Source organism: Nomascus leucogenys, chromosome 21 (assembly GCF_006542625.1).
Source record: "Nomascus leucogenys isolate Asia chromosome 21, Asia_NLE_v1, whole genome shotgun sequence".
NCBI classification, from domain to species: domain Eukaryota; kingdom Metazoa; phylum Chordata; class Mammalia; order Primates; family Hylobatidae; genus Nomascus; species Nomascus leucogenys.
The window spans coordinates 48,216,990-48,241,151 of NC_044401.1; the positions used below are offsets into that span (position 1 = coordinate 48,216,990).

General features: G+C 39.0%; 1 protein-coding gene across 3 annotated transcripts in view; it reads left to right on the forward strand.

Moving 5' to 3' along the window:
- The first annotated feature begins 3,176 nt into the window (after positions 1-3,176).
- Positions 3,177-24,162, forward strand: part of KBTBD12 (kelch repeat and BTB domain containing 12) — an 81,310-nt gene continuing 60,324 nt past the window's right edge. For 2 of the 3 annotated variants that reach the window (XM_030802165.1, XM_003279887.3), the window contains exons 1-4: positions 3,177-3,558; positions 10,941-12,122; positions 15,765-16,035; positions 18,135-18,285. In XM_030802165.1, the coding sequence (XP_030658025.1) occupies positions 11,053-12,122; positions 15,765-16,035; positions 18,135-18,285 (1,492 nt within the window). In that variant the 5' untranslated portion in view covers positions 3,177-3,558; positions 10,941-11,052. Of the gene's footprint in view, positions 3,559-10,940; positions 12,123-15,764; positions 16,036-18,134; positions 18,286-24,162 lie in introns of those variants that run through there. The other variant, XM_030802166.1, reaches the window with a different exon arrangement.

Genomic DNA, 24,162 nt, shown 5'->3' on the forward strand with positions numbered 1-24,162 from the left:
ATCCACCCTGACTCATTCCGATCACCCGATCCACCCTGACTCATTCCGATCACCCGATCCACCCTGACTCATTCCGATCACCCGATCCACCCTGACTCATTCTGACTCTGATTTCCTTCTCTGCCATGACCATTTTTCCCGCCAAACCACTCACCCAGTCACTCTCTTTAAATTAGCCAATTGGAATTAGTTTAGCCTGTGCAGTCTAACCCTAGGCAATAGGGGACTGACACAGCAGCAGGGGCCACATGTGTCAGGAATAAGACCCCCTTCCCCTCCCTTGTCCAGGTGTGTGCTCACCATTGCTCCATCTGTGAGGGCACACCTTCTATAGAAGCAAATTGCCTTGCTGAGAATAAAAAAAAGAACACTTTATATTCAAGTCCTATTTCTTTTGCTGCACCAAAACTTTATTTATAACAGTCTGGGGGCTTGCCCATGATTACATTCCCTCTAAGGGGTTCTCTCTTATGAGGAAGTGTGCCCCGCCCCCTTGTGGCAGCCTCAGGGGTGAGAAATCAGGACCCACCCAGTGCGAGGAATAACCCAAGCTCTCAGCAATACGGAAAGAAACTGGCCAGCAACCTAGGGTAAAGGATCCTCACACACTGTGGTGATGGCTCTGTGCACAGACCAAGGAAGGAGAAGCTGCAGGAGCTGGTAAAGTACTTCCTTGGTGGTCAAATCCGAGGGCTAAATGTGTGTGTGCGTGAATGATCACAAACAACCCTACTTGCAGTGTTGTTCGTGTGGATGGTGACAAGTCCTACTGCTGGACAGAGTGAGTGGGCCCTCTCTGCAATTCCGTAGCTACCTCATATGGCTTAGGACGGATCCTGCCGTGGGATTTATACCGGCATGCCAATGCTAAGGGGGCCTAATTCTCCATTGGGAGAGCAGCTAGAGAGGACAACATGAGTGAGAAGTGTGCAAGAGACCTTCAGAAGGGGAAGGGAGGAAACAGGAAACAGGTCAACCTTCCAGGGCAGCAAGGCAAGACACCCCCTGGTTTGAGGGGTTGAGCCTTCCAGGGCAGGCAAGGGAAGACATCCCTGGTTTAAGGGGTTGAGGCTTCCAGGGCAGGCAAGGCAAGACACCCCTGGTTTGAGGGGTTGAGCCTTCTGCAAATTTCAGGGGACTGAACCTCACACAAACCTCCAGGAGTAGAAAAGGCAAGAAATTTCCAGTAGGGGAAGTTGAGCCTCATTCCAAAAGGTGAGAAATTTCCAGTAAGGAAAATTGAACCTTACCCCAAAACCATCAAGACGGGAGGGATAAAGATGGTAACAAGGATATCCCCCCGGATAGCCCCCTAGGTCTCATGTTAAAATACTGGAAGGATATTGAAAGGAGACAAGGACCTGTCCCCCTTTTTCCCTTAAAAACAAATAGGGAAAAACCCAATCTGGCACCTCAAATGAAAAGTCAGAGGAGCCAGCCCTCATGCCTAAAGACTCCAATGCATGAGATCCCCTGGACTATCTTCCTTCGCTCGGTGTCCCCAATCCTTCCCCTTAGGCAGCCACTGCCACCTCAGATCCCGTTCCAAGTCCTTCCTCTACTCACATTATCCCTCCTCCTTATAACCTTGACTCTTGGGACTTACGATCCCACCAGCCTGTTCCCTCCCAATCTAAATACCCCTCTCTAAAAGGACTCCAGCGTGAGATAGAACAATGTAAAAAAGATATTCAGAATTTCCCATTTCCCTCCATACCTAAGGGGCCAGCCTCGACACCCTTCCCTTTGAAATACGTGCCACAAGGAGGGGAGGCCATTGGCTTCTTAAATGCTCTTTTAACCAGTTTAGAAGTCTGGAACTTTAAAAAGGAGCTTAAACTGCTACTAGATGACCCTTATGGGCAGATCAAATTGACCAATTCTTAGGACCTCAGTTATACACTTGGGTCAAGTTAATGTCTATCTTGGGTGTCCTCTTTTCAAGGAAAGAAAGGAGTATGATTTGTAGGGCCGCTATGGTAGTTTGGGAATGTGAGCACCCTCCCTGTGAAAATGTTCCTACCGCAGACCAGAAATTCCCCACCCAAGACCGCCAGTGGGACAATAACAACCAGACCACCAGGAAAATATGCAGTACTTAAGGGAGATGCTAATAAAAGGAATTCAGGAATCAGTACCCCGAACCTGAAATCTTTCTAAAGCATTTGATATACAACAGGAAAAGGAATGGTCCCCTTCTAGGCTGTGGAAGCATTGTTCCTTTGTTGTTCACAATAAATCTTGCTGCTGCTCACTCTGGTTCCATACCACCTTTAAGAGCTTTAACACTGAAGGTCCATGGCTTCATTCTTGAAGTCAGGGAGACCCATACCACAAACCCACTGAAAGGAACCAACTCCAGACACAATGCATGTGAGAAAGACTCAGCCCTATTTTCTGGCTTTGAAGCTGGAGGAAGGAGCCAGGAGCTAAAGAATGAAGACGGTTTCCGGAAGCTGCAAAGGGCAGGGACAGATTCGCTCCAGGAAGCCCCAGAAACAAACACAGCCCTGCTGACACCTTGATTTCAATCCAGTGAGACATATTTTGGACTTCTGACCTACAGAGCTAAAATAATAGTAAGATAATAAAGTTATGTTGCCACCACTGAAAACAATTTTATTTTGCTTTGGTTTAAGCTAACTGAGCTAATACAGCTGCCATATTTTGTGACACTTGCCTAAGGAAGTCTTCCCATCCCTGCACTGCTCCCGGCTAACCAGTCCTTTCTCGGAACTCCTGGAAACCTCCCACTCAGAGAGGTGTAGGGCAAAAAATCACAAGCTGATGGCTCAGGATGTAGCAAATAAAAATACAAGACCAAAACGAAACCCAACCGGAACACCAAGTTAAACGTGAATTGTCCATGCGATATTTGGGACATACTTACCACTAAAAATTACTGGTTGTATATCTGAAATTTACCTTTAACTGGGCTCCTGTATTTTACCGGGCAACCCTACCCCCGGGTCACAGTGAGACTACACACGGGGTCTTTTGGTCATTTTGCAAGTTTAAAAGACTAACGGGAACATTGGCATTTTTCAAAGCTCGATTTCCAAACCCTCTTTAAACACTTGTCCCCATCCCCTCCTCGCAGGCCTTCAGTCACTCTGGCAAACGGGCCAGCGCGGGAATACCCTGCTCAGGCGCACAGCGTTCCCCGGGGGATGCTCAGTAGGGTCTGGGACGCGCGCGGGAAGACCCTGCGCAGGCATAAAGCCGACACCGGGGCTGTAGTCGCCGTCTGGAACCAGCGCGGGAATAGGTGCGCAGGCGCACAGTGGCTGGAGGGCAGCGGCGGCGTGGTCTCGGGCCACCTCCAAGCCGAAGGCAGCACCTGTTGCCTCGGAGGCGCTGCCAGCGCCCTCCCTCCTCCTCCGCAGGGCGCGGGACCTCTATTTATATCGCTCAGCCAGCACAGGCCCATATTGGGCAGTGGCGTCAATCAGGCCCGCTGGCCGCCCTGCCACCCGGTAGTGTCCAGGCCAGGTCGTGGCCCATCGCGGGGCCCCTGCGGAGCGAGTGGGGACGAGCCCCGAACCAGGCAGCACCTTCGTAAGTAGGGGTAGCGCCCTGGGGGAACGCGGCCCCCAGTCACAAGCCCTGCTTCAGCTGCGGGCCAGGTTGAACCTGGGCGCCGGCCTGGGGCCACCGGCACTTACAGGCTCCGCTCTAAGTGACTTCCCTCGGGTCGCGGTGGGCCGGCGCCTGGCGTCAGGTCGGGCTGCCAGGAGCTTCCCCTCCAGGCCATCTCCGACCTCTCCGCCCTTCACCATTGGGTTGTTCAGGCTGGTAGTCTTCATAGTATTATCATACTCCAAATTACCTGACCAATGTGTTATTGTGCCTTCCTTCCCTAACTAGACTGTAAGCACAACAAAGGTAGGGGCACTTCCCTGTTCCTGGTTGTCTTCCCGGAACCTAGGATAGTGCCTGGCACTTAGAAGGGTTCGTTTAAGTTTAATAAACGCTGAATGTATCCCTGAGCAACTCTCTTAACTTTAAAGCCAGGAGAATAATTGCCCTACATTTTTCCCCAAATGATTCTTAAGAGGAACTAATGAGCTATAATGCGGATTAAAGCACTTTGAAAAGTATAAAGCACTGTGAGAACGCAAAACAGTGTGAACTCGGCAAAGAAAAGAAAACTAGTCTTATTTGCCTTTATCATCCATGTACCTGGCTGTTACTGGATGCCCGGTGTGTGGGATGGATTATGATGAAATGAATCAGGTCTTTTTCCATGCTAGTGAGAAGCACAGAGTACACTTAGGGTGGTGCGTGTGTTCTGAGCCATTTCTACCAGCCTCTGCAAGTGTAGGATTTAAGCAAGATGGTGTTGCTGAAACAAAATAGGGTGTGGAGACGTAATCGTATAAACTGGGGGTCACAAACTTAAATGGCTGTAGGATAATGTAAATGGACAGGAAAGAGAAAAGCAACAGCATAAGAATTACAAATAATGACTGTCACTCAGGTCTCAAAGAGGATAATGGGGCCCAGTAGATGTGCCAGCTGATAGGTGGCAGCTGGGTACTCAGGTCCGGCACATTGTTTCCACTTGGGAATTAAGGACTCAGTGTTGCCATAGCTTTCATTTTTCTCAGTAGATGCTGGAATATTTCAGCTTAGCATGTTGACAGCTAATTTACCAAAAACAAAACAAAACAAAAAGCAGAAACAAAAAAAACTGAACAGCCAATTTGTAATCTCAGGCGTAAGTGAAGCCAATACATGGCTTCAGTTGTTCCTTAAGAATGGGGCCAAATCCCAGACAGCAAATGACTGGGAATTAATTTTGAGGGTGCAAGTAAAAACTGGGTGTCATAGTGCACCAAGCTATAAGCAAGGGAGTCACTTCACGATTCTGAATGATTTATTTGACTGGAACAAGAGGATAGCAACTTGAAGCATTAAGCATTGGTGAGTAGGAAAAAACACAGAACTGTTTGTCTGCTGCTCTCACACAATCAACACAGAAAATGTCTGTGACCTCTAACCAAGAGGTATGTGGAGATTTCTCCCCATCAGCAACCAATCACTTAGTTTTGCAGCAGACACCAGCTTGGGTGTCCTCTAACTCAGTGCAATTCTGACACCATCTACCTGGAGACAGCATCAGATCCCACAGGTTGAGGGCTCAGTCCAACAGGGCTACCACTTTCTTCAGACACTAGTCCCAGCATCCAGAGCTTCTGACTGACCCATCACAAGTTGGGGTTCCCTCTTTGGGTTTAATTTGCTAGGGCAGCTCACAGAATTCAGAAGAACACTTAAGTTTTCCAGTTTACTATAAAGGATATTAACAAGGATACAGATGAAGCGATATATAGGATGAGATATGGGGGAAGGGGTACAGCCAGGTGCACCACACTTCAGGAACCCTCCACATGTTCAGCTATCCTGGAAGCTCTCCAAACCCTGTCCTTTTGGGATTTTTATGAAGGCTTCATTACATAGGCATGCTTGATTGGTGATCAACTTAACTTTCTGCCCCTCTCCCTGGAGGTCAAGGGATGGAGCTGAAAGTCCCAATGCTCTAATCCTGCCTTATTCTTTCCGGGGACCAGCTCCTATCCTGAAGCTCTAGAGGCTGCCAGACCTCAGTCAACTCATTAGTGTACAGAAAGGTATTTATCAGTTTGGAGATTCCAAGGATTTTAGGAGTTGTATGTCAGGAAAAGGACAAACACCAAATAAATATTTTATAGTATCACAATAAATTTTATATGTAGAAAAAAATCTTGAATATAATGTTTTATTATCATGCATAAAACCTAGAAAAAAGGTTATCATTAACTTGTAATTTAGGACTAAACAAAGCATTAATTTAATTGAACAAACCATATTGAGCAACTCCTGTGTGCTAGGTGTCATCACAGACAAGAATACAGAAGTGGCCAGGTATGGTGGCTCAAGCATACAATCCTAGCACTTTGGGAGGCCAGGTCAGGAGGATTGCTTGAGGCCAGGAGTTTGAGACGCACCTGGGCAACACAGTAAGACCCTGTCTCTACAAAAAAAATAAATAAATTAGGTGTACTGGTGCATGTAGTGGTGCAGCTACAGGGGAGGCTGAGGTCCCAGCCTGGGCAACAGAGCAAGACCCTGTCTCTAAAATAAATAAGTAAACATTTTCAAGAATACAGAAGTGATGAAGACAAGTCCCTTACCCACAGTGTGCTCATCATTGACAGGAGAGGCAAGCATCTACAAAAGTGAATGGCAATAGCAGTACAGCAACCACAATGTACACAACACAGGCAAGAAAGCAAAGGGATGCGTCAGTGAGGAAGTGATATCGGAGCTGAATTTTGAAGACCAGGTTATATTTTTTCAGGTGGATGGGGGAGATATTTCTGACACAGATTGACACGGATAAAGACAGAACAGCATGTTAGCCGGGCGCGGTGGCTCACGCCTGTAATCCCAGCACTTTAGGAGGCCGAGGCGGGCGGATCACAAGGTCAGCAGATTGAGACCATCCTGGCTAACACGGTGAAACCATGTCTCTACTAAAAATACAAAAAATTAGCTGGGCGTGGTAGCGGGTGCCTATAGTCCCAGCTACTCAGGAGGCTGAGGCAGGAGAATGCCGTGAACCCAGGAGGCTGAGCTTGCAGTGAGCCGAGGTCGCGCCACTGCACTCAAGCCTGGGCAACAGAGCGAGACTCCATCTCAAAAAAAAAAAGAAAAAAGAACAGCATGTTAAAGGCCCATATGCGTTAGAACTGTAGTAGTTTGGTACTACTCAAAGATTGAAAAATATAAGGAAGGAAAGTCAGGAGATGAGGCAGGAAAGGTTGGGAGGTGCCAGAATGCCTGAATGAGGGGTAGTGTTGGTGAAAATAGGCCCGGGATATTTTTGTAATGTGGGGTAATAACTTTATACACGGTAGTGACCAATGTACAAAAGGGTCCCACCCTGAAAAATGGTTTTGTTTTAAACACTGAAACTGGGACATCATTTTCTGACATCATAATGTCGATGTTCCTTGGATTGCCAAGGAACAAAGTGTAAGACCCTGCTCCTATCCTATCCACAGACTGGAATTTAGCCCTGTCCAAGTCATTTCTCTTGTCTTCAGTCTTTCCTCGATAAAAATCAGTGGGTTTGATGTTGATCGACTCTATCATGATTATAAGCTACTCACCATACGGAACTTTTTTTTTTTTTTTTTTCCAAGACAGAGTCTCAGAAATAACAAAAATTTAGAAATAACTTAAACAGCCTGTTGCCCAGGCTGGAGTGCAGTGGCACGATCTTGGCTCACTGCAACCTCTGCCTCCCAGGTTCAAGTGATTCTCCTGCCTCAGCCTCCTGAGTAGCTGGGATTACAGGTGCAATCCCCATGCCCAGCTAATTTTTGTGTTTTTAGTAGAGACGGGGTTTCACCATGTTGGTCAGGCTGGTCACGAACTCCTGACCTTGTGATCCACCCACCTCAGCCTCCCAAAGTGCATACTGAACATTTTTATGGGAGAAAATACATGCCAGTTTAGGAATGCAGTAACTTATTTTCCCACTGAAGCAGGATTAGGAATTGTATTTGCTCTTCCCTCTCATACAGGCTGATGCCAGGGATATTGAGGTGGAGGGAGGGCTATAACCACAGTTTTCAAAGCAGTCCTCATTCAGACTAGATAAAGAGGTCATAATTTTTTGTTTTTTCCAATCACTCATAAATTGGGCTCCCTACACCGTGACACATTAAAAAGAAAATTCATGATGTATCTATTATCTCTCTCTCTAATATATATATATGTGTATGTAAATCTGATAATTCACATATGGTTTACAACATTTAGGTTTTTCAAAAGCTGTGACTCCAATACAATTTTTAAAAATTTTAAACTTATACAATATTTAAGATATACAAAGAGGCATTAAGAATAATAAAGCATGTCTTGGATACCCACCAAACAGCTGTAGAAATTAAACATTTATACAGTTGAAACTCCTTGTCATCCTTCCCCACTTGCATCCCTCTTTTTCTGCAACTCCTGAAGGGAAACACTGTCTTGAAATTGGGGTTTTTAATTACCCTTCGTGTCTTTATATTCCACTACAGTTGTACAGATCCTTAAAGAATTTATAATTCCAAGCTTACAGAAAAGTTCCAAGAATGGTACAAAAAACTCCTATATGCCCTATGCCGGATTCACCAAATACTCATAATTACTTTGTTGAAATCGATCATCAGTATTTACTCTATTAGAATATATAATATTGTTTTGCATATTAGAAATATATCAGTGGTATGTGGCATGTATATTCCCCAGTCTTTTTCACACATTATTATGTTTGTGAGATACAGCCATGTTGACACATGTAGATCTAGTTCTTTTTTTTTTTTTTTGCTGTACTGTATTCTCTAGTGAATATACTACAATCTGATCTCCTATTAATGGATGTTTAAGTTATTTCCAAATTTTTGCTATTTCAGACGGTGCTTCTGTAATTTAAACTAGTGAAACTTCAGCAGAACATGGAGAGTTTCCTAGAAAAGAAGGCATGGTCATATATCAACCATTATTTAGAGAAAGTAGCAACTTAAGCAGTAAAAATAATATAGTAAAGATAATGTAAAGATTATAAAATTCTGTCAAACATTCGTGACTTAAAGAAATTGACTTTTTTTGCACCACATTAACATTTACAGTGGTCCATTTCTCAAAATGAAATACAGTGGACAGGAGTATAACTGCTTTTTGGACTTAGAAAGTAATTAGCGTTTATTCTTGTGATTTATATGCATCTTTGCTACTCCATTTTTCTCTATTATTATGGGTACTATTATTATGAATGCATCAGTTCAGTCTTCTATAAATTGAAGCAGTGAGTAACTTCCCATTTATATCACTGAGAACACTTATACAGTTTTGTTTTGCTGATGAAAGGAGAATGTACTCTGCCCTCATTACAAGGGAAAGTTACTATCAGCTCCCTCCACGTAGGGGCTGTGTCTATACCCACAGTGGTTTGTATATGTACCCAAATATTTTTATTATTTGAAAAGTGTATAGATATACCCTGCTTCACCTTTACCAAGAAAGTTTTACCAAGAAAATTGCATATTGTACATGCATGGCCTTATTTAATTCTCCCGAATATTCTTATGGAATTCTCAACATGAACTTCAGGTGAGAAAACTAGAACATAAAGAGGCTAAGGAACGTGGTCATATTGCTAGATGATAGAGTAAGGATTCAAAACCAGGCCTCCGTCACCCAAGCCAAAATCTGTGTTCCTAACCTTTGAGCTTACTATGCTGTATCACTGGAAACTAATAATAATGTCCATTTATTGATCATTTGGATACCAAAGACTAACTTAGCTACTTTATTTATGTACATTATTCCCATTTTACAGATGAAGATGCCAAGGTTTAGGCTAAACTGGGATCCAAACCAGGGCTCTCTCACTTTAAAGCCCCCATGTACCATGCCAGTGTCTTCTATGTACCTTATATGCACAAGAAACAAAGCTGAGAATGTTTTTTTGAGGTGTGGTGGCTAATATAACTGCCCAGGTATTTTTCTGGATTTCCATCAGTAAATTCATTTGGTCTATAAACCCCTAACAATTAGAGTAGCTTTCAGGAGTTGTATAAAATGCAGTTGGAAGGAAGGGATACAACAAATATATATATGCCAGTTATTTCCATTTTAAAATAAATTGTTTTTTGTGGTTGTCAAAGCCAATGTTTTTGAGACAGAGAAACTGCATCCAAGCAAAATATTTATTCAATAAGTTGATTTATGTTTGGGAATCTGGGGATATCCAGATGCTCTTTTTAAAACAGGACCATTTCACTTCTCAAAACTCTTCAGCTGGGTTTAAGCAGAGAAGTGGAGAATATCACCCCAAACTTCAGCTGGGTTTAAGCAGAGAAGTGGAGAATAGTTACAATATTATGTTAATCATAATTTATAAATGTATTAACTTTTCCCATCAATGTTATTCTCACTGCTTGCAACTTACAGCCAAGTTAGAACTGGAAAAGGTGTAGACACTTGAGATCCTCTTCTAACATTAAGGTTTCTGACTCTAGGAATGTCCTTCTTTAAAACAAAAGCTAATTTAAATGAACTTCCTTGAAACATCCCATTTCCATTTATCCAGGGAATGTGAAGATAAGACAGCTAGCTTTAAAAAACTTAGACTAATGCTTTTTAAGGTGAAGAGAGATTCAGTCTCTGCCACTGTGAATTGGGGAACAAATAAAAGCTGAGCAAGGAGGAAGAACAGAGAAATCATATAGTTTTAGGCATTTTCTAAGTTTAGGGTAATTTAGTTGTATGTTTTAAATATTGTGACTTTTCAGATCAGCTGACATTTGGTAGTGCCTTCCAAAGCCCAGTAGATATAATCTTTGTGTTATCTACTGCTTTGAATTATTTGTCCCACATCAAAGTTTGAGCAGAATTTTAGTGGACTTTTTTTCAGTTTTTCCTCTTCCAGGGTATATTGTACAAGGCCCCAGTCATGAATTTATGGACTGACTATTATAACAGTTGGGTGTATTTTTTGGAGCGGATGCATATAACCTTTGGGGTGATTTTGCATCTCCTTGGAGAGAATATTAACTGATGCCCCTATATCCTCTGCCTGCAGGTCAGGTGTATTTGGTAACTGGAAATGGAATTGCAAAATGTGCCCAGCTTCTCACTTCTCTTTCCATACATGTTGGGAGGGAAGTCTTTGCAGTCCTAGAAAAATCTCTGCCACTGATTAGGAGAATTTGTCACAGCAGTTAATTTATTACTGTTTACATAATCAAAATTAATATTTTTAGATACAAAAGTAGTTGTCTTAAACTGCTCTGCTAGAGTGAATAATATTTGTTTATAAATACTTTTTAGAACTAATGCTACATATCTAAATTATAGAGAATTTTTTCTTAGAAGAAAACTGCCTTTTTTCTTTCCCTTAGAAATGTTTCCTGACATCTCCGTAGCTTTGTGAGTAATCAGACATGAAAATAGCCCCTCAGGAATCAAGCTACAGTTAAAGAAGACTTAGTTGGAAACTTTGGAGAGTAGATCATGGAGTGCAAGATTGAGGGAAAAGAAAAATACCAACATAGCTTGAATTTACTGAATAAAATTAAGAACATGAAAGAATTAGCAGAAATGATTGATGTGGTACTCATAGCAGAAGGAGAGAAATTTTCTTGCCACAGACTGGTCCTGGCTGCATTTAGCCCTTATTTCAAAGCTATGTTCACCTGTGGATTACTTGAATGTAATCAAAGGGAAGTCATACTTTATGACATCACAGCAGAAAGTGTGTCGGTGTTATTAAATTACATGTACAATGCAGCTTTGGAGATCAATAATGCCAATGTACAGACTGTAGCTATGGCCGCCTATTTTATGCAGATGGAAGAAGTCTTCAGTGTGTGTCAAAAATATATGATGGACCACATGGATGCCTCCAACTGTTTAGGTATCTATTATTTTGCAAAGCAGATTGGAGCTGAAGATTTATCTGATCGATCGAAGAAATATTTATATCAGCACTTTGCCGAGGTGAGCTTACATGAAGAAATACTAGAAATCGAGGTGCACCAATTTTTGACACTTATTAAATCAGATGATCTTAACATATCCAGAGAAGAGAGCATTCTGGACTTAGTTCTGAGATGGGTAAATCATAACAAAGAATTGCGTACAGAGCATCTTGTTGAGCTTTTGAAGCAAGTCAGATTGGAACTTGTAAATCCTTCTTTTTTAAGACAAGCCCTAAGAAGGAACACAATGCTTCTGTGTGATGCAGATTGTGTTGACATAATTCAAAATGCATTCAAAGCCATCAAGACACCCCAACAGCACTCTCTAAATCTGCGCTATGGCATGGAGACTACCAGTCTTCTACTTTGCATTGGCAACAATTCTTCAGGAATCAGATCAAGACATAGGAGCTATGGGGATGCCAGCTTTTGTTATGATCCTGTATCACGGAAAACCTGTTTCATCTCATCTCCCAAGTATGGAGAGGGTTTAGGAACTGTGTGTACTGGTGTTGTCATGGAAAATAATACTATAATTGTGGCTGGAGAAGCAAGTGCCTCTAAACTCTCTAGACAAAAGAACAAGAATGTTGAAATTTATAGGTTTGTATCTAGCAGCAAATTTGCTTGATTATGTTGTTTTGATACTAGCAGCAGTAGAAGAAAGAACTGCAAAAAGTCATCACATCTTAAATTATTTGTAGTCAAAATTACCCTATACATCTCCCATAAGGAATAGTATACAGAACATGCTTGTGTGTGTGTGTGTGTGTGTGTGTGTGTATACATTTTTATATATATATATATAATCTATAACTCATAAATATAGCATATATAAAAATATATAAATATATAATGTATATTATATGAAATATAAATGTAGCATATATATAACTTTCATAATTAAATCTCCCACATTTTTAAATTATTTTTCTCTTCCTTTGCTAACATATAGTTGAATTTGCATAAGTTAAATGTGTTTATTATGATCCCATTTTAGTTTTTACTCTTAGCTTTATTTATCCATATATAGCGTTTAATATACTGCTTTGTTTTTAAAGATCTTAATATAACAAGAAGGAAAGTTTATTAACACAGACTCCTTTGAATTTTTTTTAGTTCATAATTTAGAGCAATAAGTAATTTTTTCCTTAACCATAAATTACTAATAATCTGTCAGTTTTCATTCTATGTCCTTAATTTGTGGATTTTGCTTAAATCTCCAACACCGTAAAATGTTTGTAGTTGAAGAATGCTTTAATCCTAGAATTGTAGTAAGAGGAAAGAATGCCTGCTAAGAAGTAGCATATCATCTAGGTTTTGCTTATGAGAACACATACATTTATTTACTGTTTATTCAGCCCGTATTAAATGAGTATTTAGCACTTGAATCTAAGTGAGAAAATTAGAAATATGCACATGGAATAAATACTACATAGTAAAACTTTCCCCCAATATTTTTCTCCTCTCAGTTCTCTTTTACCATGGTTTGTTCAGACTTTTCAGTCAGAAAGTAATTCCTAGCAGTAAAGATGGGACCAAAGAGGGAATGAAGAGGTCTACTATTTTTCTGTCGTCTCCTAGCATTACATTATCTGTCTCAAGCCATAGTCCTGTCCCTTTTCCACATTCATACTTTGAAGACGTGTCTAATCTCCCCTAGTAGGAGACAGAATGCAGAGCCCTGGCTGAGTGACCTAGACCCGTGCCCATGGGTACCAAGCATGTCCCTGAGCCACAGGAGCAGCCTTCTTCAGAATTATCAGGGAGAGACTACAGAGCCAAGAGAGCAGATCCCCACAGGAAGAGGAAGCCTTGACTTCCTGATGTGGTTTTCATGGGTCCGTGCTACCAGTTTTCCCCTTGCTCTTGGTTGGGTGCCCTTCTTTCCACCTTAGAACCTCTTGACCCGATACTTCAGGTTCTTTACATAGTTCTTTTTCTTCCTTCTCAAGATAGTCTACAATTCTGCCATCACATCTTATTTTTAGTAAACCTCCAGCCCTGTCAAAATGTCTTTCAGTTTTGGTCCTCAGACATCTTTCCTTTTAACTTGTTGAAAGCCCATTTCCCTTTCTAACAGCAAATGTCTAACTATATACCCCATGTTTTCCTTCCTATTTATCTTGAACTCAACCAGGTTCCCATCACCAACCGTCTCACCCTCCACATTGGTCAGAGTTAGAGTAAAAGTTATTAGTTACTCCCATCATTTCCTCCAATAAAGAAATTGTCAGAAGCATTGCTTTAGGCTTAAATGAGACTTCCAGCTGATGTTCTGTGTAGTTAAGATCTCCTAGCCCTACTGAAGGTCACTGTAGTGCCAGTTTTGCAATATGCATAAGAAATTTATCATCCAGTGCTACATCCCTGTTATATTATTTGTGTATCTTATTCTTTTTATCTTTGTCCAGATATTCTTCAGCTTGCCTCTACTCATAGATTTCCATGCAGATATATTTCTTCTTGACTTAAAAGAGGAAGTAGACTAGTACTCTGGAAGATTATTTCTATTTAAAAAAGATGTACCTTTCCATCTCCTTCACTTATCTCCATTTGTCTTTAAACTATCAATCTCTATTAACAATGAAGGACTTTGTCACTATTATTTTCTTTTTTATGTCATATCCACTTAATAGTAAGTTTTAGAGTTTTCTCTGGGTATTTTCTCTCCCTGTCTTCAGTTCTAAATGTGAAAACAAAAATCAGGTTAGGAAGTCACCCAGCAAACATCTACTTCCTAACCTTTATGGGATGTACTTCATTCCTAGCCTATTTTCTTAAACTATGTCTCAGAAAACCCAAACTCATTTTTTAAAGTTCATTTATATATTCATTCAGTTGGCTTTACTTTGGTAGCCCCCACATATATTACAGATACCTATTCCTCCTTTCTCTTCCAAAATTCATACAATTAAAAATAGTGACAAAAATATTGCCTATGATTCTAGAGACTTTGGTTCTCTGCCGAGAATTACATAGAAGACAGCCATCATAAGGCTTGATAAATTTCTGCATTCAGCTGTGACAAGCCAGACATACCTCTTAGAAAGGAGCATGCCTTCTAACTGCCCTGTCAAGCCTCAAGTAAAGATGTCTCTCTAGGAAAGAACGTTAAGAGTTGGCCTAGACAACTGGAAAAAAATCCTACCATAGAATTAACTGTCAGGTGTTAAATGCAAAATAAGTAGTCTATACTTAAAAATTGTACTCTGTATAAAACACACATAAGTTCCTAATTTGTTTCCAAACAGAACAACTTTTTTCTTAATTTCCATGTTTTCCTGTTTTTGCGTGTGTGTGTTTGTTTAATTTTGAATTCCAGATATACTTTCTGGATTTTCTGGGATATTTAATTTCACATATTTTACCCCTCTGTCCCCATGAAGTACTTTTGTCCTTCTCAGACTGCGTATCTTCAATCATGATTGGAGATAAAGACTTACCATAATCATGATGCAAGACAAAGGATAGCCACAGACTCATCTACCCAGTGACCAAACAATGCCCCGTCACACGCATAATCAGTTAATGTGCTGGACTCTAGAAGGCATTGAGAGACCATATATACTAATGTCCCTAGCTCTTAAGACTCTTCTTAGAGTGATACTCTGGAAGAAATTACCGAAATTGCCACATCTAGTAGATTAAAATAGATGTTAAGTGCCCAGCAGACATCTACAGGTAGGTTTTTATACAGTGCTCTTGACCCAATTGTAAGCCAGCTGGAACTACAACAGTTCTTAAAATTCTACATATTCTAAATCATCCTGAGAGAAATTTATGAATTGAGATGTTTTTAGATTCTCTGCCCCAAAACTGTGATTTCTTTAATGTTCGTATGAAAGTGATATTTCTTGTCCACAGAATAAGGCATTCTTGTATTTTGGCTTACTTTTATGGTAAAATTAAAAATGATTTGCTGAAAAACTTTCTATTCATTCTTGATTTTCTTTCCCAGAATTAGAAAATGAAGGCTACTCCTGGAAAATCTATACTTTTTCTCTATATTTTTCCCAAAACTCTTCAGGTATATGTGCTTAATTATTTTAAAGCACATTATATTTTGTTCATTATTCCTTAAAAAAAGCAAACCTGTATCATTTTCTTGTATTAATGTTTTTTGTCCTCCAATTGGAAGAACCATATCTCATTATTTTTGGTCAGAAAATAAATAAGTGTATTTCTTGGGTAAATTGCTTTCATGTTACCTCTAATCCTGGATACTCTCTCTCTCTTTTGCAGGTATCATGATAGAGGAAACCAGTTTTGGGAAAAGTTATGCACAGCTGAATTTCGAGAACTGTATGCTCTGGGCAGTATTCATAATGACCTTTATGTTATAGGAGGACAGATGAAAATTAAAAACCAGTATCTTATTACAAACTGTGTTGATAAGTACTCTGTAGAACGGGACAATTGGAAAAGGGTGTCTCCCCTTCCACTGCAATTGGCATGTCATGCTGTAGTGACAGTGAATAATAAACTTTATGTAATTGGAGGCTGGACCCCTCAGGTTAAGAAATTTCCTGTATACATAATTGGCATGGCTATACTGAGTCTGGCTGCTATGTTAAAAATTGTTGTAGTTGTTGAATGCTAAAAGAGTGTGACTTACATTTTGGTAAAATGCTTTCTGTTTTATAGAATATAATTCAAGGTTTTAAAGTATTAAAGCAATTTAGGAGAATGGATTTTTAAAGTGTGTTTTCATAGATGTGACTTGATTCAGTATTCATGCTGTGCTCTTCATAATCCTCCCATTTTTGCTAATTATGAAAGATATTTGTGCTGAGGGATTATCTGTAGGGAGCATCTAACTAGGAGGAAGAGAAGCTGGATCCTCATCCAGTTTTGTGTGTCTAATAGCTCTGTGACCTGAGGCAAGTAACTCATAGGCCTTTTCCATATTTAAAATTCTTACTCTAAGTGAGACACCAGAATACTGATCTGTGATGGCACAATCATTTCTATGAAAGCATATCGTGATTGTAACACTTGATGTTTTTATTGGGCATCAGCAGGCAGAGAACCCAGAATGCTGTTTCTGTTGAAGCCCATTGAAGTGATGGCAAACCGGAATGAAAAGTCAGGGGTGTGTGGCCATAGTGGCCTTCTCCCTCCGCTCCGGATGTCCTCTCTTGGTGCCTTGGAGCACTCTTCTTAGGATCACTTCATCTGCCTCATGCCCTGGCCAGCCGGACTTTCTGATAAAAATTAATCTCACTAGCTCGTTGGTCATCCTCATGGCATAAAGTAAATTTATTTTTGCCTGTATTATTTTTTGTTTCTCCAAATTTGCTTCATGATAAAACTGATGTTATTTGCATTCATTCCAGAAGCTTGGATTTTGGCCATTTATTTATAGTATATCATACTTGTTTTAAAAACTTAAACCTCACATGTAACACATTTAATTTTTTCTGCTATGTCAAAAAGTAGTACAGATTTCATCACAGCTAGCAGGAAAAACCTGACAGATTATTTGTAATTAAACTTTTTCAAAACTATCCATTTACATAGTTAATTTTGCATGCATAAGCCCCAAAAACAACTCAGAGGCTTTTCTTTGCATTTTTTTCACTAAAATAGAGATTAAATACTTAAATTAGAAGGAAAATTAAAACCATAAAGTCAACGTTTGTTAATTTATAAAGTTTCTGAACAGATAACGTGAACATTTACCTCATAGAGGAAGGGCTTTGCTCCTCGATTGAGTACCTTGTATAACAATTGAAAGATCACACAGGGTTGTGCATGTGCCATGGTGAGCATAACTCTTGGTATATTTAAAGTAGTTAACTAAAATTAATTGCATAAACTTTCATAAGTATGCCAGTTATTTCTTTGTTGAACACTTGTATCCCAGAAAAATAGCACTCATGAATCCTTAGCTTGAAGTCATATAAAGTTCCACATACATGTATACAAAAAACATTATTTCACCTAACATTTATGGATAGGAAAAGCCACATCTGTGTAAGAATAAAGTTGTTTAATTTGTACCTTCTCTAGTCGTTAAAAATATATAAAATAAGTATGTTAAAATAACTGCAAATAATTTATATTAGTCCATAAATCTTGAAAATTAAATTCACATCATTCCTATATAGGCCATAATTATGCTGTAAAGATAATTATGAAGACACTACAATGTTTTGGCAACTTCGTTTCATATGGATTAGAAAAATGTAAAGAAAATGCCTTCTAAATTCTTAAAATTAGTTTCTCATAAATATTAAAATCAACAACTATAAAGTTTGGTAAAATAGAATTACACTTTAAATACTATTCAAGAGAGCTTGGTTTTGTTTTTAAGGATTTGCAGTTGCTTCTTTAAAAAAAAAAAAGCTGTAATGAATGTCTCACTGCTAAGATCACAGATTTTTTGCAATAACCGAACACCTTTGGCCCATTATTTCAGAATATAAATTCCTCTGATATTGACAGTATACTTATAACCCCCGTCATGGGGTTTGGTGTGTTTGTGAGTATGAGTCACTGCAGTTAACCTCTATTTATCTCTTTGGCTGTCTGCTTTGATTAATTGCATTCATGTACTCACAAAGATCGCTAAATGGTATGTTATTATATTGGCTGTCATATTTCATACAGATGGATCTTCCTGATGAAGAACCTGATCGATTAAGCAACAAACTGTTGCAGTATGATCCCAGCCAAGATCAATGGAGTGTGCGGGCACCCATGAAGTACTCTAAGTACCGATTCAGTACAGCGGTAGTCAACAGTGAGATTTATGTTTTGGGTAAGAAGAAGCAGATTGCTAACAGTATAACTATTTTTATTTTCCTCAGCAGTTTGCCTCAGCAAAAATGAAACGTTCTCCTTTGCACTTATATTCCAGTTCAAATTTATATACAACTAGTGAACTTTGTCTTTTATTTCTTGTTTTCTAGAGCACAGTCAAATAAGATTAAAGGAAGTCCATTGACATATTGAGAGCAAAATTATTTTTATGGCATTTACAAGTGCCTCGGAATGTAAAAACAATAATGATACATCCTTATGTATACTACCAAGTAATATACTTTGAAATAAGAATAAGCCTTTGGTCACTTTTAGTCAATGAAATGTGGGCTTTGCACCAACTGTGATTGATCTGTGCCATTAGAAGAGAAAGCCACCATAGGTAAGACTGTGCCACAGATTGTGCCAATCCTCATTTTGCCTAACCCACCAAATTTCTAGAGAGGTGTTATCAAACAATTTTCATTTGAATGCACTTTTTTCTTATGTGTGTCTTGTACTTCTTATATGTATGGTCTTGTACTAACCATAACTAGCAAGAATTGGTAAAAGACTTCAGTTCCACTAAGGTGGGTAAAAACAATTCCGCAACATCCCCTATGTATCCCCATCCTTCTCCATTCCTTGATTTTTCCTGTTTTGTTAAGTCCTTAGCCCTTTTAAGTACATTCCATCTGCCTAACATTATTCTCTATCACCTTCCCTCACCTCCCTAAGTATGGGAAAGAAACAATGAGGCAGGGAGGTTGACTGGACTAAAGGAATGATACCTATGCCAATTCTTTATTTCATCCAATCTGCATGGATGGTTAACGGGAAAAACATGGGGAAGATGATGGATAGCAAAGATATGGCAAGGAAGAAATATGAAATAGGGAATGGAAGCAAACTAAGCATTTAAATAGAAAGTATTATCATGATGATTTTTTTTTTACTAAAGGGAGGCCATTATCTCTTAGCTGTTTGCACAGCATGAAGCAAAATAAGTAATGCACTCAAGCATTAGTAGTTATTTTATGATTTTAATGACAAGAACATTATACAACATAATTTATGACTACCTCAGTTATGAGATTCACTTATAATTAAGTTTTTTCTCTTGATATATATTTCTTACTTTGTTATAACCATATACTATGTCACAGGCCCAGAAGAGACAATCCCTAACCTATGATAGATCACCTAGGATAGGTGTATCACTCAAGGGGATGAAGGGCCTATCTACTAAACATATTAAAGTTGGGGGCAGCCAAAAGTGGGATAAAAGTGATATATCAATTGGACCAGAGTGAGATTTCCCCCTAAAGTGGAGCCACAACAAGGCTAGATGTGGAATTTAAATGATAATATATTGTTTGATAAACTACATGGGAAAGGCACTTGTGGGAGCTTACACTTCAAGGCATGGACACAGTCCATTGAATGAATGAAAGGAGGTAGATTTAAGAGAACTTGTAAGATTTGAGTGGATGAAATCTAGAAAAGAGCATGCTCTAGGAAAAGGTGCAATGGGAGGGGGCAAAAAAGAACAAACAAGGAGAATGGAATAAGCAGTGGTTTGGAGGTGAGAATGAAAGTGGTGAGAGTAGAGGATAAAAAGAGGGTAAATGAGTCCACCAGGGACAGGGAGTTGTGAGAGAAAGAGCTGAGTAGCAAACTGAGAAGCAGATTATAGAGGCCTTTGGATGAAGAATTAAGGAAATCCTAGTGAACAGTAAGAAACCACACAGAAGCAACACCATTAAAGAATGTTTTAGAAAAACTGGTGAGATAAGCATATAAAGAACACAGCAAAGAGAAGAAGAAACTGGAAGTGGAGAGACTAATTAGAAAGGTTTTTACAATAGCTTACACTCTAGTTTCTGAATATTCAGAACTGGAGAACAGATTCATGATCACCCCAGTAAGCTTTACCACCCTGTAAGATTCAGCCCAAAAGGGTCAACTTCCTCAACATTTGCTACTTAATTCCCAAATATATTTATAAACTTTGAAATGGAATGTAGTTCAGTTGTTTAGGTATTTTTGTAGTAGTCTTAGTTCATATTTAATTGTTCACTGTATATATAATTGGAATTCGGGCAACTATCATGTAGAACCCTAAAACCTTATTAGTTTCAGTCATTCGTATTATCTTAGCAAAAGCCCTGCGTGCTTTTAGGAATCTATATGTACCCCCACTGTGTTTTGGGTCACCGTCAATTAGTATAACAATAAGCCCTCTTTCTAATCTCTATAATGGATTTAATTTCTTACTATGTCCTAGATAGTCTACAGGGTATCTCCCAAAAAGCAGCCACTGAAACCTCCTTCACCAGGAAGCCAGCATGGTAAAGTAGGGAAGGCACTAGCTTTGGAGTTGAGTATATTTGGATTGAAATCCTGACATACTACCTACATATTCTTGGTCTGGTAAATCTTTTTATGTTGCTGTTGCTAATATTAAAATAGGAATGCCTACCTCTTTGAGATATTAAGATAATATAAGTATAATTTCTACAATATAAGTGTTCAGATATTGTAACTTCTGTTTATTGAGCCCCTTTGTTACACTTTGCTAAATTCTTTGCTTAAAGTTTCACTTAATAGTCATAAAAGCAGATAAATTATTAACTGTCTTCTATATAGCTGGCTAGATATCAAGACTCATCTTCCGACTGAAAACAACCTAAAAACATTTTAAAGCATATCTTTAGAAGCCTTTTAAGATCTGATATGCCAGTAAGAATTTAGCAGGCCAAAAGCCAAATGAAAGCAGATTTCCAACTATGAAGAACTGAAAAAGTCAACATTCTATGCTTAAAAATAAAATAAAACAAAACTAGGCAAATTTGTCAAAAACAACCATTTTAGATCTCTAGAGATCAATCATAAATAACAAATTGAGAATAGTTTCTTTGTTTAAAAACAATACTGAGCTTGAAGTAAGACTTCAGGCAGTCTGTAGCATTCTCTCGTGAGGCGCTGTCCTCACCCCAGCTCATTCAACATGGTAATACTGCTAGAGTGGGGCTGGCTACAAAAACTAACAGCTTTTTTTTTTGCCAAAGGGGGCTGACATGTTTGTGAGTAGAGGGTGGAAAACCCACACTCACAGTGGAAAATAGGAAAAGCCTACAGTTCTCCTAGGCTGAGATTTTATTCCTGGTTGGTACAACAGCCCACAAAAGAACTGGCCAGAAATTTAACAGGAAGATCCCGGAAATCAGAAAGTCACAGAGAGACTCGATAAACTCATCCCCTGGAGGCCAAGAAAGCTGCATAAACATGCAGCCCCATAGAGAGCCCAAGCTTTCCACACATTCCTAGATGACTGGTAGGTTGAGCACATGTACAGAGCAGATCCAAGAGGACCAGGCAGAAGGTAAATGTCATAGCAGACTTGGAAACTATCTGAACTTTTAAGGTACTCCCATGCAGATCCACCAGGAGAGAGTGGAAGCCTTACTGGTGTTTGACTACAACCACCAGTCATTGACAGAGACTAAACTGTGCAGAAATAAGGGTAACACATAGGCTAAAATATAAAAATGATAATTTCTGAAAACAGAGGGGAAACCGCAGGAAACAGTAGAAGAGGCATATTCAGTTTAGGTAAATCACTTAAAAACAACAACCAAAAGGCAGTCAAAAAACAGAAAAGAAAGAAACCCTCAAGGAAAAAAAGAAAATCAGAATAAAAAGTTGCTACAATATATTATCCATAATATCCAGTACCAACAAAAAATCACAACACATGCAAAGGAAAAGAAACAGAAAAGCGTAACCCAATTGGGGGTGGGGGTGGTGCAGAAGTATTCAATAAAAGCTGTCTCTGAGTGAGCCTGGATGTTGGATTTAGGAGGCAAAGTCTTCAACGTGACTATCAAATATATGTTCAAAGAATTAATGAAAACCAATTTTAAAGAATTAAAGGAAAATATGACAATGAGTCCACTATGATATTGATAAAGGCTAGAAATTATCTAAAAGAACCAATGGAAATGTTAAACTTGTGAAGTACAATAAACCAAATAAAAATGCACTGAAGGGGCTCAGGAGCACATTTGAGATGTTAGAAGAAAGAATCAATGAACTTGAAATCTATAGAGATTATATAATCTGAAGAAGAGAGAAAAATTGGAGAAAAATTAGCAGGGCTCAGAGTCAGATGGAATAATATTAAACCTATGAACAGATGTTTAATGGGAATCCCAAAAGGAAATGAGAGAGAGAAATAATGGCCAAAAATTTCTGAAATTTGATGGGAAAACATTAATCTACAGATCCAAGAAGTTTATCAGACCTCATGTAGGATAAATTCCCAGAGATCCTCACCTAATACATAATAGAAGAACTACTAAAGACAGAAAATTCTTAAAAGCAGCAAGATAAAATGCTATATCATGTACAAGGAAACAAGATTATACTTAACAGATGAGACTTACCAGAAACAATAGACGCAAGTAGGCAGTACAATATTATATTCTAAGTGTTACAAGAAAAAAAACTGATCAATCAAGAATTCTGTATCCAGCGAAACTGTGCTTCAAAACTTAAGGTGAAACAGACATTCCCAGATGAATAAAGATGGAGATAATATGTGGCTAGCAGACTTACAAGAAATACCAAAGGAACACTAAAATCATTCAGACTGAAAGGAGGTGATGCTAGACAGTAACCTGTGTCCACAGGAAGAAATGAATAGCACAATAAATGGTAAATATGTAAGGAAATATAAAGGGCTGCATAGTACGTGTTTTTCTTTTTTCTTCTCTTTATTTAAAAGATAGAAAAGAATACAGATGCTCCTCAACTTACAGTGGCATTATGTTCCAATAAACCCATCATAGGTTGAAAATAGAAAGTAAAAAGTGTATTTTATACCCTGATAAGCCCATCATGAAGTTGAAAAATCCTAAGTCAAACCATCATAAGTTGGGGACAATCTGTAAAGCAGCAATTGTGATACTATATAGTTGGGTTTTTCACATATGCAGATGTAATATATATGACAGTATCAGAGAGTAGAGGAGGAGAAAATGGGGTTATTTTGGAACAAAGTTGCTGTTTGTAATGAAATCAACTCAGTATTAACCTAAAATAGAGGATGATAAAGTAAAATACATGTTAGAATTTTAGAGCAACCACTGAGATTTTAAACAATAGTTTAAAAGTCAACTAAAGAAGCCAGGCACAGTGGCATGCACCTGTAATCCCAGCTACTTGGAAGGCTGAGGTGGGAGGATCACTTGAGCCCAAGAGTTCAAGACCAGCCTGGGCAATATAGTGAGCCCCCTGCTCAAAGAAAGTTAGAAAAGAAAATGGTACACTTAAAAATGTGTTAAATACAAGAGAAGGCAGCAAAGGAGGAACAGAGAAAAAGAGTTACAAGACACAGAAAATAAATAGCAAAAAGGCAGATGTATAGCCAGTCATTATCAAAAATTACATCAAAAGGGAATGGACCAAACACCCTAATCAAAAGTCAGAGATTTTCATACTGAATAAGAAATTAAGACCAAATATATGCTCTCTATAAGAGACACATTTTGTATTCAAATACACAAATGTTTACTATCATTTTACAATAAAGAAAGACATAAAATGCAAAAAGTAATATTAAGAGAGGTGCAGTGACTATATCATCAGACAAAATAGAGTAGAACTTTTACTACAGACAAACAGGAAAATTTCATGATAATAAAATTGTCAATAATATCAGGAAAATATATCAATTATAAATGTGTCATACCCAAAAATAGAGACCTAAAATACATGAAGCAAAACCTGAGATGAGGCTGGGCATGGTGGCTCATGCCTATAATCTCATACTTTGGGAGGCCGAGGTAGGTGGATCACTTGAGGTCAGAAGTTCAAGACCAGCCTGGCCAAT